This window comes from Bos taurus, chromosome 7, assembly GCF_002263795.3.
Source record: "Bos taurus isolate L1 Dominette 01449 registration number 42190680 breed Hereford chromosome 7, ARS-UCD2.0, whole genome shotgun sequence".
NCBI classification, from domain to species: Eukaryota; Metazoa; Chordata; class Mammalia; order Artiodactyla; family Bovidae; genus Bos; species Bos taurus.
The window spans coordinates 50,661,347-50,675,970 of NC_037334.1; the positions used below are offsets into that span (position 1 = coordinate 50,661,347).

Here is a 14,624-nt window from a genome sequence, read left to right on the forward strand (position 1 = left end):
TCGAGGTCACTGGTTTTATTTGAGTCCAGAGGGAAAGGCCCTGGCCACGTCCCAGGCCCCCGAGGCGGGAGGAGGGAGGGAGAGAGGAAAAACAGATGAGCAAAGCCTCCCTGCACCCCTCCTCCAGGCTGCCTGCAGAAAGGAGGGAGGCAGATCAAGAGGGAGGCCAGCTGTCTTCAGGGGCTGACCAGGAAGGAGGAGTTGGACTAGAGCTCTGTCCTTGTGTCTGGAGCCTTCTCTGAACAGGCCCCCCGGGGGCCTCCACACAGCAGCGCCTCCAGGGTCCCTCGACCTTGTTGGTGGGCTTCATAGATCTGGTCTTCTCCAAATTCCCCCAGGTAGTGAAAGCAGGTCTTGGAGAGCCTAGGGGAGCCCAGCAGGAGCCTCAGACTCTGCCCTGCCTTCAATGGGCAGATTCAAGGCTACAAGGGCTCCATCCCACTCCAACCCTCCAGTCATCACCTGGTGGGCCACAGCCCCTCCATGATCATCACCATGATGCTCGGCTGCGCCCCTGTGCTAAGTCCTGGGCCCATGAGACGTTTCACCTGGTCCACTTCTCCAACTCCATAGCTGGAGGTGGAGGGAGGAGAGGGAGACAGCATTAGTGGAGCCTGTATCTACCCGAAGCGGGGCACATGGGACATCTACCAAGTTTAGTGCCCAGATTCTGATCCTCTCTGCTGAAAAACTGAGGACCAGAAAGGAGAAGCCCCTGGCCCAAAGTCACACAACACCCTTATCCCCTGGCCACCCAATCTTCTGCTTGCTCCTGGTTCCAGAGTTCAGCCTCTGTCCCAACCAGCCCCTACCCTTGGGCTGGAGACCTTGTGGAGTGTGTATGGTGTGAGTGGGAGGATGGGGACCCCCATTCATCAGCCTGCCCCTGGAGAAGTGAGGCAGGGGCCAGATTTTTCAACTCACCCCTGCCAGGTCTGAGAGCAGCTCTGGTCCAGGACGTCTGTGTATACTGACTCGCTCAGCTCACGACGGCCCCCAGAGTCCAGTGGGAGAAGCTTGGCCTCAGCTTTTGTCAGATGTTGCCACATCTGGAATAAGGAGGGGTTCAGAACCAGGGCTTCAGAACTACTCAATGCGGAAGGAGAGGCGGGGGAGAGCAGAAACCTGAGTCTCGGAGGAAGAACGAGGCAACGGAGCCTTTTGAGCAGGAAGCACCTGTGAGGCTGACTTCGTGGCCCTCCCCCAGGTCCAGAGAGCTGGGAACGTGCCAGCTGAGGCAGGATCCACAGCCTTGGGATGAGGTGGGTGGATGGGCAAAGCTGAGCTGGCCTGGGCACTGGGGGCCTTCCTGCAGGGCACACCTGCCCACCATCACCACACGTGATGTAAAACCACAAGAACAAGCAAAGAAAATAAAGCCACTCAGTCATCAGTGACACATGTACTCATAGCACTTACACACACACACACACACACACACACAAGTACTCAGACACGCTTGACAGGTTTGTATGTGAACTCAAGACACCCACACATGCTCATGGGCTCACGGACTCGACAAACATGCACACGTGCACACAAACCCCTGTGCTCCCCAGGTGTGCTTTGGGAAGGAGTCTGGACTTCAGGATCGGCCTGGAACGGGAGAAGTCTGAGAGGACTAGCTAGGGACTCCCTCATGTCCCAGAGATGGTCTGTCTGCTCTTTGCTGGGCAGACAGGTAAACTGAGGCACAGAGGTTCTGGTGAGGTGAAGATGGCAATATCATGGAAGGCTGAGTCTAGCTTGATGCCTGGGGGTGGGCTTGGGGATCAAAGGCCAGTGGTGGAACCTGAGGCAGATAGAAGGGTCTGGCTTGAGAAGGGGCCTGTGTAGGGGCAGGAGAGCTGCTGGGGGAGGGGGGACTCACCTGGTAGGCCACCGCCCTGCAGGCATCACATCGCAGGTGAGTAGGTATGTGAGTTGAGAACTTCTCTTCATCGTCCAGCTCAGGGGCAGTGGCAGTGAGTGAGGCCTCGTCTCCGAAGCCCCCTGGGATGGCCCAGGCCCCAAGGAGCGGCAGCAGTAGCAGCAGTGACAGCCTCATGGCCGGTGGAGCTGACTCAGTGAGCAAGGGCTGTGGTTGGGGTGCAGGTGTGTGGGTGCATCTGTGTGTGTGTGTGTAGTGGGGGCTGCTTCAGAACACCTGGCCCAGACCAATGGGGAACTGACACTTCACCCCTCCCATTCTCTCCCTTCCCCCAGGGCCCTGGAGACTCCACGTGTGCACCTTCTCTCGTGGGACCCTGGCTCCAGCCAATGAAGCAAGGAGAGGGGCTGGGCCTGGGCAAAGACACATGGGAGCTGATACCTCTCATGACCTGGGACAGGCCACATGGCAGGCACTGTGCTAAGCTCCTTGGTGGAGGAGATGACTGGTTACTGTTGTCTTAAATCTACCCCCAAGAACACAAAGGTTCAGAGAAAAGTGACAAATTCAAGGCCACACAGCTAGAAGGGCTATGCTGAGACTGGAACCCAAGCCTGGTTGATCCCCAAGGCCCACTGACCACTCAGCCGCCAGAAGAAATGAGGTCACAGGCGTGACTGCCAGCCTAGGGCTCGCTCCCTGAGAGGCAGGTTTGCTGAAGGATGGATGCCACAGTTTATGAAAGACACATGTGATACTCTCCCCCAAGCCACACCCAGGCATGGACGGCATTGTAGGGGGTGTTAAGAGGCCGCAGCAGGAAATCAGACACTTCACGCCAATTTTTCCAGCCATTGGGGCCATTGGGTTTATTGCACATCACGATGAAGTGAGGGGCCCAGGAGTGGCCCAGGGCCCTCCTTGGCATCAGCATCTCTGGCCACAGAAAGATGTCCAGGTTATTCTGACTCATAGTTCTCTGTTTCCAATCCAAATCGAGGGGGGCAGTGACTCCAAGAGATGCAGGTCCACCAGAGGCCTGGAATTTAAGAAAGGCATTGATCTCCATCCCTAACACTGCTTCTAATGGTAACTGTTCTTATGCAAACTCTTCACACCACGTATCAGTTCAGCAAGGCCCAGTCACTTCACTCAGTACTCTACACAGACCCCCCACGAAGAGCACCTCCCACTCTGCGCGTCCCCCTCTGCTCTCCTGGAGTCTCGAGGCAATTGGAACACGTACTGTGGGGCCTGTCCCTTCCTACGCTGTGACAGCCTGCAGAGCCAGCCCCTCTCTAGGCATGGTTGCCACATCTGTTACCAGGTGAGTGGAACCAGCTGAGAGCTCCACACAGGGGCATCCCTTCTTTCGCCAGCCCTAACCCACCCTCCACCCCATCCAGATAGGTCAAGAGTCTCCTGACAACAGCTCAACCATCCTCTCTGCTTTTAAGTCTTTCCCAATGACCCACTAATCTGCTCCTCCCCCCTCGGTGGGAACAGCCAGAACCCCCACTTATAACCCCAGAATGAGCCAGTTCAGTTCTGAGGGCTTAGACAAGCCAAGTCAGAGGCTGGAGTTGAGGAGAGAATGAGGGGCAGTACTCCCAGCTGCAGACTACAGTCACCTCCCACCTTCTCCCCAGTCCCCACCCCAGTAAGTCCCAGGCTGACCCTCCATGGCCCCTCCCATACTACTTCCCTGATTTACCTCCACCTCCTGTTCCCGCAGCTCCCTTTCTCAGATGATCCTCGCCTAGGGCCTTCTCCAGCCACTTTCCCCCACAGCCTCCCAGGCCAAGACTCAGATCCCCTTCCAAAGAATAATGGACTTGATACCAGTGTCCTTCTCCCTTCATCCGATCATTGCTCACTAGCCTGCTCCACCTCAGCTGGGCCCACCTTTGGGGAGAGACAGACATCTCCCTACCTCTAGGGGCAGCCCCTTCCTTGCAGCTCCCATTTCCTGCTGTCCCTGAGAAACCCCGTCACCCCCTCAGGTCGGTTCCTGGGGCCATGTCCTGGGATTTTTCACACAGCCAACTAAAAATTGTCACTTGTCACCTGCCTCTACAAAGATGAAATCACTAGCCATTGCAATCTCTGACCTTCAACCCACCCTGAAAGTTCAGGGCAGAGATCAGGAATGAGGCCCTCTGTGCTCTGGGAGAAACTGGCAAAATAGGCCTTTAGATATTTATTTTCAGGAGAAGTTTTTATGAGCCCATTTCTTGCAATCTTCTCATATCTAGAAAAGCAATAAAATAGACATCTGCTCATTGTGACTAGCAGCAATCTTCTTCCAAAATGTGTGCTTGATTGCACTATCCTCCTTCACCAAAATCACACATATACTGACCTACCCCCACATAGACAACCTATGTGAGAGGTTGTCTCCCAGGCTTATAGTTTTTCATTTTGCCCCAAGTAACACTTAACTGTACTGAACTGAACACTTAATTCACAAATCTCATGTTGTGCATTTTTTTCAGCCCACAACACACACACACACCCACACACCCCAACACACCACACTCTGGGACTTGGGGAAAGGGTATAGGATTTTGCTGGGGTGGGGGAAACAGACAGCCATTTACTGAGCTCCAGCTCCATTAGCCCTCCCACCCCCACCCCAACGTGTCTCAGATAATCTGAAGGTAACTTTCGGTCTGAAAAAAACAAAAAGGCATGAGATGGGTAAAAGAAGAGATGATTGAAGGAAAAGAGGGTAAAGGACTGGATGCCAAAACCTTTAAGACCATCAATAGGCCCCAACATCATGCGGATCAGGCCCTGGGGCCTCACACCGGGAACAAGGAGCCCTTGTTGGGCTGCGAGGGACCCAAGCTGGAGGGTGGAGCACAGAGAAGAAAAGGAGGTGCGGGGCTGGGTGTCCCACTCACTGGCAGGTAGTACATCCCGTCCAGGGGCCCCGCCTCGGAGGCCCAGGGTAGCTGCGGGCCGCTGAAGGCCGGCGGGCCGGGGGATGGTGGCAGTGAGAGGCCGGGAAGGGGCCCATAGGCTGGCGGGTAGAGGCCGGGGCCCAGGGCCAGCGGAGTGTAGACGCGGCGGGGTGGCACCGAGGGCGAGGGTGGCAGCAGCACCTCCACGTACTGCCCGCTCTCAGGGTCGAAGAGCAGCCGCAGCCGAGGCTGCCGCGGCGCCTCCACAAAGTAGTAGCGGCCGCTCTCGGGGTCCACCAGGACCTTCCCCGGGTTTGCAGCCCCCGGCGGCCTACGCGTCCCCTGGGAGGAACCGTCCGCTGACCGGTCCAGCGGAGGCGCCGAGGCAGCGCGGGGCTGGGCCCGGGCCGTTCTACGAGTCGACGCCTGGGGCTCCCGCAGGAGGGGCGGCTGGACCGCCACCGCGGGCTCAAGGGCCTTAGGGGGCGTCTCCAGTTCGGATTCCATTCCAGAGCTCGAGCTAGGGTGCGCCTGCGGGGAGCTGGGGCGTGGCGGTCCGGGAGGTTGGGTCTCTGCCGGCCCTATGGGCGACTGCTGGGGTGAGGTGCGAGCGCCGCCTAGAGGGCTGGTCCGACCCTTGTTGTCTGGGACCAAGCGCTGAGCCTCTGCATCCCGGTTCTTTCCGCCAGGACCGTGCACCGCAACTCCCCGGGTTCTCTCAGGCCGGCGGCCTAAGGCCAGGGCACCAGGCAGGCGGATCTCAGTGCGCGCGAAGGGTTTCGCCGTGCTGTTCTCCGCCCTCCGCCGCAGGACCCCGTTGGACTGGGTAACGTCCCGGGGCACTGTGTCTGGGGTTGGCTCTGGGGGTTCGTAGGGGTGGGACACGACCGGCAGAAAGTCCTTGAGAAAAATGGAAGTGTAGTGAGACGGGGCGGGGGGCCCCAGCGCCTGAAGTTCTTGTGTCTTGGATGCGCTGCCTTCCTCCCCGCGGGGTTCTGCAGGAGGGGCGGGGAGCCCTGAGTCTGGGGTGCTTGCCGCAAAGCTCGGCGCGTACGTGGTCTTCACCATCTTGCGTACGTCGCGGGGCCGCGGAATGGCCACGCGCGGGCGCCCAGAGGCCGCTTTTCCAGAGCCCACCGCTTCAGGGAGCACATCGACATCCACGGTGCGACTGAGAGGCAGCTGGGGTGCAGCCACCTCTGGCGACAGCTGGTTGCCTCGGGAGGTAAGATCCGGTATCTCCCGCGTGGACGGACTTTGAATCTCTGTTAGCTTTGGAGTCCCTGGTGCAGACGGCGTGGGCGGCACCAGTTCCTCTTGGGCCGCGCCATTAATAGCTACCGGCGTAGACACTACCGATGAACTCTGCACTGTGGAGTTCCACGTCTCCTGGGGCGATGGGCTCCACGTTCCAACAGAACGATCTGGAGTCTCCCACGAGGGCAAGGTCGGCGGGGACGGGCTCCTGCTTCCCTCAACTGCATCCCCAACTGCCGGGTCTGGCACCTCCCACGAGGAGGGAGCTTCGGGGGATGGGCTTTTTGCCCTGGCAACACCCCGATTCCACTGGGAAAGGGTCGGAGGGGAAGGGCTCTTTCTGCTGACAGTTTCCGTGACAGCAGCATCCTGATTGTCCCATGTAGAGGATGCCTCCGGGATCGATGGGCTACTCACCTTCCGAATTGTTCGATTCCAGGGGGACAGGTTCTGGGGGGAGGTGCAGTGAGGACCCCGCACGGTCCCATTTGGGGCTTCCCACGGCGGGGATGGGCTTCTCCGTCTCACAGCCTTACTCGAAACTTCCCAGGGGGGCCTAGACTGGAAAGGCGGACCCTGTGCCCTCAGGACGGTTTGAGCCGGAGTATCTCGCGGGAAACGAGCCTTCGGTTCTTTTTGGTGCACCTCCTCGGGCTTCTCCCCTGACTTCAGGAAGATGCTGGAACTAACTGGACCCAGAGGCTCGGTCCCGGGCGCGGGCTTGTCGCGCCGAATTGCGCGCTCCCGGAGGCTTGGCCACGGTCTTGGGGCCCTGGCTGGGGCTGAACTATAGTTCACCCGAGGCGGCAGAGACTTGGCTTCCTCCAGGGCCACCCGAGTACTGCGGAGCGTTTCCGGGGTCGCAGGCTCCGGCGGCACCGTGGGTCCAAAGGTGGCGTTGCTTGGGGCAGGGGGCGCCGGGCTCAGTTTTCTGGCTAGCGCCGTCTGCACGAGGTCTGCGGCAGCCTGCAGGCGGCTCAGAGACTCGTCCAGGGAGCCGGTGCGCAGGAGCAGTCGAGGGCGCGGCGCATTGGCCTCCCGCGGGGGACTCCGGGGCCGAGGGCGCAGCTCGATCTGACGTTTGGGCACCGTCCGGGGCCTGGCAGGCGCGGTATGCTCCTCCAGTGCCACCTCCACACACTCGAACTGCGATGGGGTGGCAGGACTCGCCGCGCGGGGCCGCAACTCCAGGTAAGTGGCCCAGCGGGAGCCACCGTCGGGGCCCTGTGGCTGCGGTTCGTCAGGGATGGGAGACGTGGACCCAGGAGGAGAGAGGCTGCGGAAGGCCCGCGTCGTGAGCTGTTGCACTTCTCTATCCTCTGCGTCGGAGCGGCTGAATAGGGGCCCAGCGCCGAAGATGACTTCCATCTCCCCCGACGGCAGCATGCGCAGCTGGGGCTGGGGTGGTCGCAGGCCGGAGGCCGGGCCTCGCGGGAAACCCGAGCCGGGCAGTAGCTGCTGGCGGCTATTCTGGGCGCTGACGGACAGGCGAGGCTGCACGCCCGCCCCCAGCGCAGGGGCCACCCTGGGCCAATTCGCCCGGCCCTCTGCGTCCGGCCCAACGTCCGGGGGCTCTGGAGAACCCGGAGCAGTGTGGTAGGAGCCTGACGAACCGGACGAGTCCTGGCGCCGAGCGGGGGCCGCAGGCAGCCGCCCTGGGAACCCAGGCAGGGCTGGCTGGGCAAACGCGGTCAGCATGCTGGGGCCGGACGCGGCGCACTACCTCCCTCGCATTCGCCTCCGCTGGTGCCGCGGACGCCCGCATTGTCCCCGCCCCGCCCGCGGGTGCCGTGGGGGTCACCGCGCCTTAAAGCGGCCGCGTCCGCTCCTAAAACAGCGGCATAGCCAGCCAGAGGGCCTTGGGCCCTACCCTCCTAGATCTCTTCTCGGGCGTGAACCTGAGAGCTTAGGCTGACATTCCAGGCTTTGGTTTGGAAGGTGAGCGGAGGGCAAACATCCAACTTGGACCCAGGAGCTAGGCCCAACTCCACTCGTCCATCCCAGGTGAGGGAACTGAGGCTGAGCAGGTACCTGCTTGAGGTCAAGTATCCTGTGTGGATCAGAGTGTGAGCCAGGAGACCAGACAACCCAGGTCTGGCAATTTCATCTGTCAACTCCCCACATCTTCCCATCACTGCAGCGCACCCCTCCTCTCTGGCCCTCACAAAGCCAGTCCCAGCCAGAGCTCATAAGGGAGCATGCATCACCTTCCCTGACCATCACCACCACCTGCCCCATATCTTTGATAGAGGAGCATTGCATGGAGGGCTCCCCCAACACCAAAAGTTGTACTGGGGCCTCAGAAAACATGTCCCTGGCTAGACCCACTGCTTTTGTGGAAACCTAGGCTGGAGGGGACAGTGCTAGCTTTTCAGGTTGGTAGAACAAGGCCCAGATGCTAATATGGCATCTTTTAGAAGGCAATGGCACCCCACTCCAGTACTCTTGCCTGGAAAATCCCATGGACGGAGGAGCCTGGTGGGCTGCAGTCCATGGGGTCGCTAAGAGTTGGGCACGACTGTGCGACTTCACTTTCACTTTCATGCATTGGAGAAGGAAATGGCAACCCACTCGTGTTCTTGCCTGGAGAATCCCAGGGATGGGAGAGCCTGATGGGCGGCTGTCTATGGGGTCGCACAGAGTCGGACACGACTGAAGTGACTTAGCAGGGTAGCTGCTCTAAAGGCCTGTGGTAAGAATAGCTCTGTGTTCCCCCAGGCACTCACAATGCCCTCATTCCAGGCCCCATCACTTCAGGACCTGTCCTGGGGACAACTGCTGATGGGGAAGCAGCTACCACCTGTTACTATCCTGGGACGATGACAATGGGCACCACTTGCCCTTAAACTTCTGGCTTCAAGGTCCTGCTATGACTCAGGCCCCAGTTGGCCCTAAAGCAAGAGCACTGGCTCCTCCTACGCACTCAGCCTCACACTGACCCAGGAAAGGCTAGACTTGACAATCTGACTCAGCCTCCCCTGAGTGGGTCCCCTGCCTGGGTGTGTCCCCTTGATCACCTAGGGCACATTAGTGATGGCTTCTGAGAGGACCAAGCCTGGCCATCACATTCAGCTCTGTATATGCAACTTGAGTAAGTCATAAAGTCATAACCCTTCCACAGACTTTTATCCCACCTTAAAAACAGACATAGCAGGGGGAAAACAAAAAACCGCACCACCGTCATAGCAGTCTTTTCCTCTTCCTCCATTTGTGCATATAAGCTTCTGTTTCAGAGAAGTCTAAGAAGATGCAAAAGTGATTCACAGGTATAACATTCTTGTTATGTGATGGAAACCGATTTCCCAAATTCACTGTGGTCCTAGAACCCACCATCTTTGAACTCTCCAGTTGGGGTGTCTCAGACACTTAACACAGCACATACACACATAGCCCTTCAAGTTTGGAGTTAAATTCACAAAGGGCGCTGGGGTAACCAGGGCTGTTTATATAGGAAGGAATTTAATACCAAGAGTAAGAGGGATAGTGCCTACTAGACAACCAAGTAGTCCTTCCCTAGGCTACAACCCCATACCCCCATGGTCCCCACTATCATCCAAGGGAGGAAACCAGGGGAGTAACAGGGGCTGGAGACTCGAGGCGCATCCTCAGACTTCTGAGCACAGGAATGGCCTGGCAGGTGGTGGTCCAAAAGGCAGGCAGGGAGGAAGAAAGGGGTGTCTTGCCTTTTACCCTGCCTCTTCCCTGGGGTCCAGGCCACTGTGAGGCCTGAGGGAAGTACCCACAGGGACAGGGTCAGGATGGGGACCTCCAGAGCAGAGAAGGCAGAGGTTGGGCTTTACAGCAGATAACAGGAAGGCGACAACCATTTTATTTTTCCCTGGGACGCTGACGGCTCCGGGCCTGACGCGTCCCCGAGGCTTTCTTATGCTTCTGGTCCAGCACTTGGGCCATGTAGTTCTCTTGCTGCTTCTGGATCCGGAAGTCAGACATGTGATTCCTGCAACGGAGCCGGCTGGGCGTGGGCTGGGGACAGCCCAGGGTAGGGAGCAGAGGTCTGGCTCCCCACTTCCATCAACAACCCCCAGCCTGGCCCAGACCCCTCACCTGAAGATCTCTTTCTGCTGGCTGATAACTTGCTGCAACTCCTTAATCTCATTCTCTTTGCCATTAAGTATATCTTCTTGCTTTATAATGTGAGACTCAATTTCTGTGGGGGAGAGAGGCAGGGAGGAGGAGGGGTTCCCATCCCATGGGCTCTTTCCTGAGATAAGGCATTCCCTCATGGGTCTTTTCAGAACTTGGCTCCCCCCGACCCAGGGGTTGTCCAAGAGTAGTTGCTAATGCCCGTGTAAGGATGAGTTTATTATAGAGTCCTGATGGGGTGGGGGTGTGTGTCAGTGACTTCACAACTCTATTCTGGACCAGGTGGCTCGCCTGTGTGCATGCAAAGGCCCTTGGAGAGAGATGGTCAGCCCTGCCCTCAACTCCTGCAGCTCTTTACAGATATCACCTCCTTGGTGAGACCCTTCCTAGTCTAAAACTACAACCCTTCACTTCCCAATATTTCCTATCCCATTTTCCTGCTTTATTTCCCTTTTAGCACTTAAATCTCACAGACCTCATGTTTTGCTCATGTCTTCTCCTCTACTAGGTTATAAGGTCCACAAGGACAAAGATTTTTGTTTTATTCACAGCTTTAACCCTAAGGCCTAAAACAGTACCTGGCACATAGTATTAAATAGATGCACAATACATTTATTTGTGGAATGAATAAACAAGATGTCCCCTGGGAGTTTAAGTCTTAGAAACATCGCCTAGTTCAGTCATTGCAAACCAACGCCTAGTTCAGTCATTGCAAACCACCCACCCACTGAGGGCTAGCAGGATGCCCAGCCCTATCTTAGAGCTTCAGGTGAGAAGACAGGACCCCAGGGAGATAGTGGTGGCAAAGCTTACCCCCAGATTAAGTGCAAGGATGAGTTTTGTGTCTTGGCTTAAAATCCAATGAGGCTGTAGGGATCTGGGGTTGCTTCATTTACATAATGTCTCTCAGGGAGCCCTGAAAAATTCTGATCCTCCAAGAAGAAAATCCTAAAGCATTTAAAGGCTAGACAAAGATTAACTAGAATGTAAGCTCTGAAAATGCAAAAATGCTGAAGCAGTTAAGGTTTCAGAAGAGAAAATCTGGTAAAAAATTACAGCATATTTTGAACAGGGACATGGGTGAAGGAAAAGAAGAAAAATCCGGGCTCACTGGGTCACAGGACCAGTGCTATTTAACCTCCTTCCCCAGGTCAGTCAGTGAATCCAATCTGATTGCTTATGAAGTTCTTATGGGAAAAAAGCATCAGAAATTTGTTTGAATCTTAAAATAAATGAGAGCTATTTAGACTAAATGGCACCCAATGAGAGAGTGGTTAGAAAAGACTCTCAGAAGAGTAAGGAACTATGTAAGTATACAACCAACTTGGAACCACATAAAGGGAGGTGTGGGGCGTTAGAAGTCAGGCCAGGGGGTGGCTCAGGTCCCCAGATCTGCTCAGGTGAGGGCTTGTGCCCTTCTGGAGGAATTCAGAACATTCTGCAGGGAGGCAGCCAGCTCCTCCCCTATGACTCACACACACTTTCCACTAGCAGACGCAGAGCCGTGAGGCCATGGCTGATCTCTAGGAAATGTCCTAGAGGAAGGGCCTCACCACTAGGAGAGAAGCCTAGGTTCCTTTTAGGGAAGTGGGGGGAAACCCAGGGAAAAGGGAAGGACTAGGGGAGCAGCATCTTTGGGTATGGAGGCATTGCCTGCCTGTTGGGCCACAGGAGAGGCCATGAGGCCATGAGGTTGCCTTAGACAACCATGAGGCTTGTTAGTCCACCTGGCCAGATCAAGATGGCAGCCTGCTGGCATCTTTCCAGTGAGAGTACTCACCAGGGGAAAGAGAAGACTGCATTGGTAGGTAGGGGGTGCCCAAGACTCCAGGTGAGGGCCCATCAGGAGAGACCCTAAACCTCTTTTGGGCTTGAACTCTGATCTACTCAAAATGAACACTGCAGTGAATGAAGGAAATGTTGCATATGGAATTCATATCTACTTCTTAAAGTAGGTAAGGGGAGTTTGGCATTCTGGGAAAATGAAAAGGAGTTCTAAGGTCTCAGGACACTGAATAGCTGACTGAAAGTGCCTCGAACTCAGAGCACCAGCTGAGCCAGCAAGTGGCCACAGACATCTGCACAGAGCAGAGGTGAAAACTAATGGCCCACAGACATATTGTCCTTGGGCCATACAATACTTTAAACATTTCTGAATTTTTAAATTTAGTGCCAACATGAAAAAGTCAGAAAAGCTTCCATTAGAATGTGCTTTCCAGAGTCTTTTTTAAAGATCTGACTGTACTGGGCCCCTGTTCCCACAGCAGAGGTGCTAGGCCCTTGGGAAGGAGTATGGCTCTCCACATTACCACAGTCCCCATTTCTCCCTGTTGGGTCCCCAGCACTCAGACTAAGGATCAGCTTCCATACAGGACTATTCTTTCCCTGAAAACAGAGTTATGAGTAAAGTACACTATTTCTATTAGTCACCAAAAGTGGGAAAACAAAAAGGTGGACTAAGAAGGTCGTATGTTTCAAGAAAAATGGGAGCGAGCCCGTTCCTTTATGGCCATGAAGAATATTGTACACCAACCACTTCCCTCATTTCCGTGGCCTGCCTGGTCCCTGAAGGCCTTTGCGAAGGTGTGGCCCGCTTGGGCTGGCCTGTATCCTCAGCCGGGGACAAAAGTTGGGGTGAAACCCTGCCCTGGACACAGGCACTGGGCTGTTAGGGAAGTGCCCATGTAAGCAAGCGTGGGAGGGAGTGCGGGCCTCCCGCCTACCATTGCACTTGGTGATGAGCTGGTCCTTCTTGCTGGACTCCTGCAGGGCTCTGCTCTTGACACTGGAGAGCCTGAGTGAAGAAGATAAGGAAGGTGGGAAGGCTGATGGGCAGATGGGACCCCCAACTCTTCCCCCACTACCAAGGTCCACTCACGCCTTTTCAAAGGCCAGCTTCTCTTTCTCCAGCTGTTTAGACAGCACCTCTACCTCTCCGAGGGCAAACTGCAACTTCTCCTCTTCCTTGGCCAGGAGAACCTTGGTCTTGGCATGGGCTGCTTTCTCTTCCTGCAGGGGCAGCAGCAGTGACCTTATCACCACAAGCCACGCTGAGTCTCCTAGGCCCCCTTAATCAGCCCCCTTTCTCAGACAGGCATGTAGAAGGCATGGTACAGGAAGATTCTGTCCTCACTATGGGGGCTGGAGGTGCTCAGAGACCAGTGCTCAAGGACTGCCCAACCACTAGGATCCTGGGAAATGGGGGAAGATGAGAAGCTGACAGAGGCCATTACTTACCACCAGCTTTTTCTCCACTGCCTGGAACTCTTCTTTACTGACAAAATTTTCATCCTGGAGAATCATCTGCAACAGAGCCTGGTTCAGGGAGGGCCTGGGGTTGTGGTGGGAGGGGTTTCTCTAGGCACCAGGGCCTGGGATAGATAATGGATGATGCCCAGGGCATGTACGACAACACTGGGGCCCAAGGAAGGGAGAGTTCATTCCACAAGATTCACTGATGCTCAACTCTAGGTCCTGCACACAAGGAATAAGTCTCATGGAGAAGACACCATGGCCACCATGATGTGCGCTATGAGGCCTTTGCCTCAGCCTGGGGAAGGGTCAGAACTTCTTCAAGGGAAGGGATGTCACCCTGATATCTGACTGCTAAATGTGGGTGGGCCAGAAAAAAGGATGGAAAAGAGAAGTGTTCCAGATAATGAGAACACACATGTAAAGACCAGGTGTCAACAGAAAGGCCTGGGTACCTTTAGGTAATTCAGTGTTCAGAGCGGCATTCAAACATTGGAGTGAGAAATAGATGTGAAGTCAGTTTTATCTATGTCCTCACCTTCTTATCAAGATAAAAAAAACAGAAAAATCATATATCCCACTTGGCCATGATTTTACCATACATGTTCAGGAAATTTGTGGCTCCAGTGCTTTGTCCCAGCTTTGCATTTGATTGACAAGGCAAAAGCAAAGGACATAAAGGGGTTGGAAGCCCTTAAGTCAACATGTGACGAGCTTACAGCACTCAGCATGGAGAGTGGGTTCCACAATAGGGATGATGTTATAGTTACTCTGTACACAGTGAAGTCATCTCCAATTACAAATGGGGAAACTGAAGCTCAGTGAATAGGCTGCCATATCTACCAGGCCCTGGACAACCAGGCAAAGAGAGCAGGGAACAACTTGGTTTTCTCTAAAATTTCTGGGTAAATGTTCCTGAGACATAGTCCCTTTTGGGCTCTACCTCGCTACCAGCCACAACACATCGGGGCCCCGCCTCCTCCGGATGACGCCATTGGCAATGTGGTCTCGGCAAGGCCCTGGCATAGGGACAGGGCCTGGCCCCGCCCCCACCACGTAGGCGTCCAGTCAGGCCTCCCCCAGCTCTCTGGCTGCGTACCACGTTCCTCAGCTGGTGGATCAGTTCCTCTTGAGACTCAATCACGTCCCGCAGTTGATCAAAGGCGAGACACACCGACCCTGACCCCCCCTGCGACCACCCGACGGGCGTCGCCATCTTTCGCCCCCGCCAGCTC

At 55.9% G+C, this 14,624-nt stretch overlaps 3 protein-coding genes across 5 annotated transcripts; all 3 read right to left on the reverse strand.

The window, feature by feature from the left end:
• On the reverse strand, window positions 1-2,082 carry MZB1 (marginal zone B and B1 cell specific protein). The gene is made up of 4 exons (NM_001098930.2): window positions 1,871-2,082; window positions 925-1,049; window positions 463-573; window positions 1-363 (listed from the first exon to the last, which is right to left on the reverse strand). The coding sequence occupies exons 1-4, from the start codon at window positions 2,045-2,047 to the stop codon at window positions 207-209; spliced, it is 570 nt and encodes a 189-aa protein (NP_001092400.1). The 5' UTR covers window positions 2,048-2,082; the 3' UTR covers window positions 1-206.
• A 509-nt stretch (window positions 2,083-2,591) lies between these two features.
• PROB1 (proline rich basic protein 1) lies at window positions 2,592-7,754 on the reverse strand. 2 transcript variants are annotated; one of them, XM_005209488.3, is made up of 2 exons: window positions 4,777-7,754; window positions 2,592-2,909 (listed from the first exon to the last, which is right to left on the reverse strand). In XM_005209488.3, the coding sequence occupies exons 1-2, from the start codon at window positions 7,729-7,731 to the stop codon at window positions 2,607-2,609; spliced, it is 3,258 nt and encodes a 1,085-aa protein (XP_005209545.1). In that variant the 5' UTR covers window positions 7,732-7,754; the 3' UTR covers window positions 2,592-2,606. The 2 variants fall into 2 exon arrangements, with proteins under 2 accessions (XP_005209545.1, XP_003586356.1); XM_003586308.6 differs by having other exon boundaries at window positions 2,817-7,754.
• A 1,463-nt stretch (window positions 7,755-9,217) lies between these two features.
• Window positions 9,218-14,624, reverse strand: SPATA24 (spermatogenesis associated 24). Of its 2 annotated transcripts, none has more exons than NM_001205583.1 (6): window positions 14,489-14,624; window positions 13,375-13,440; window positions 13,016-13,146; window positions 12,861-12,931; window positions 10,099-10,201; window positions 9,218-9,991 (listed from the first exon to the last, which is right to left on the reverse strand). In NM_001205583.1, exons 1-6 carry the CDS (start codon window positions 14,603-14,605, stop codon window positions 9,862-9,864), a joined length of 618 nt encoding a protein of 205 aa, NP_001192512.1. In that variant the 5' UTR covers window positions 14,606-14,624; the 3' UTR covers window positions 9,218-9,861. The 2 variants fall into 2 exon arrangements, with proteins under 2 accessions (NP_001192512.1, XP_005209488.1); XM_005209431.5 differs by having other exon boundaries at window positions 9,474-10,006.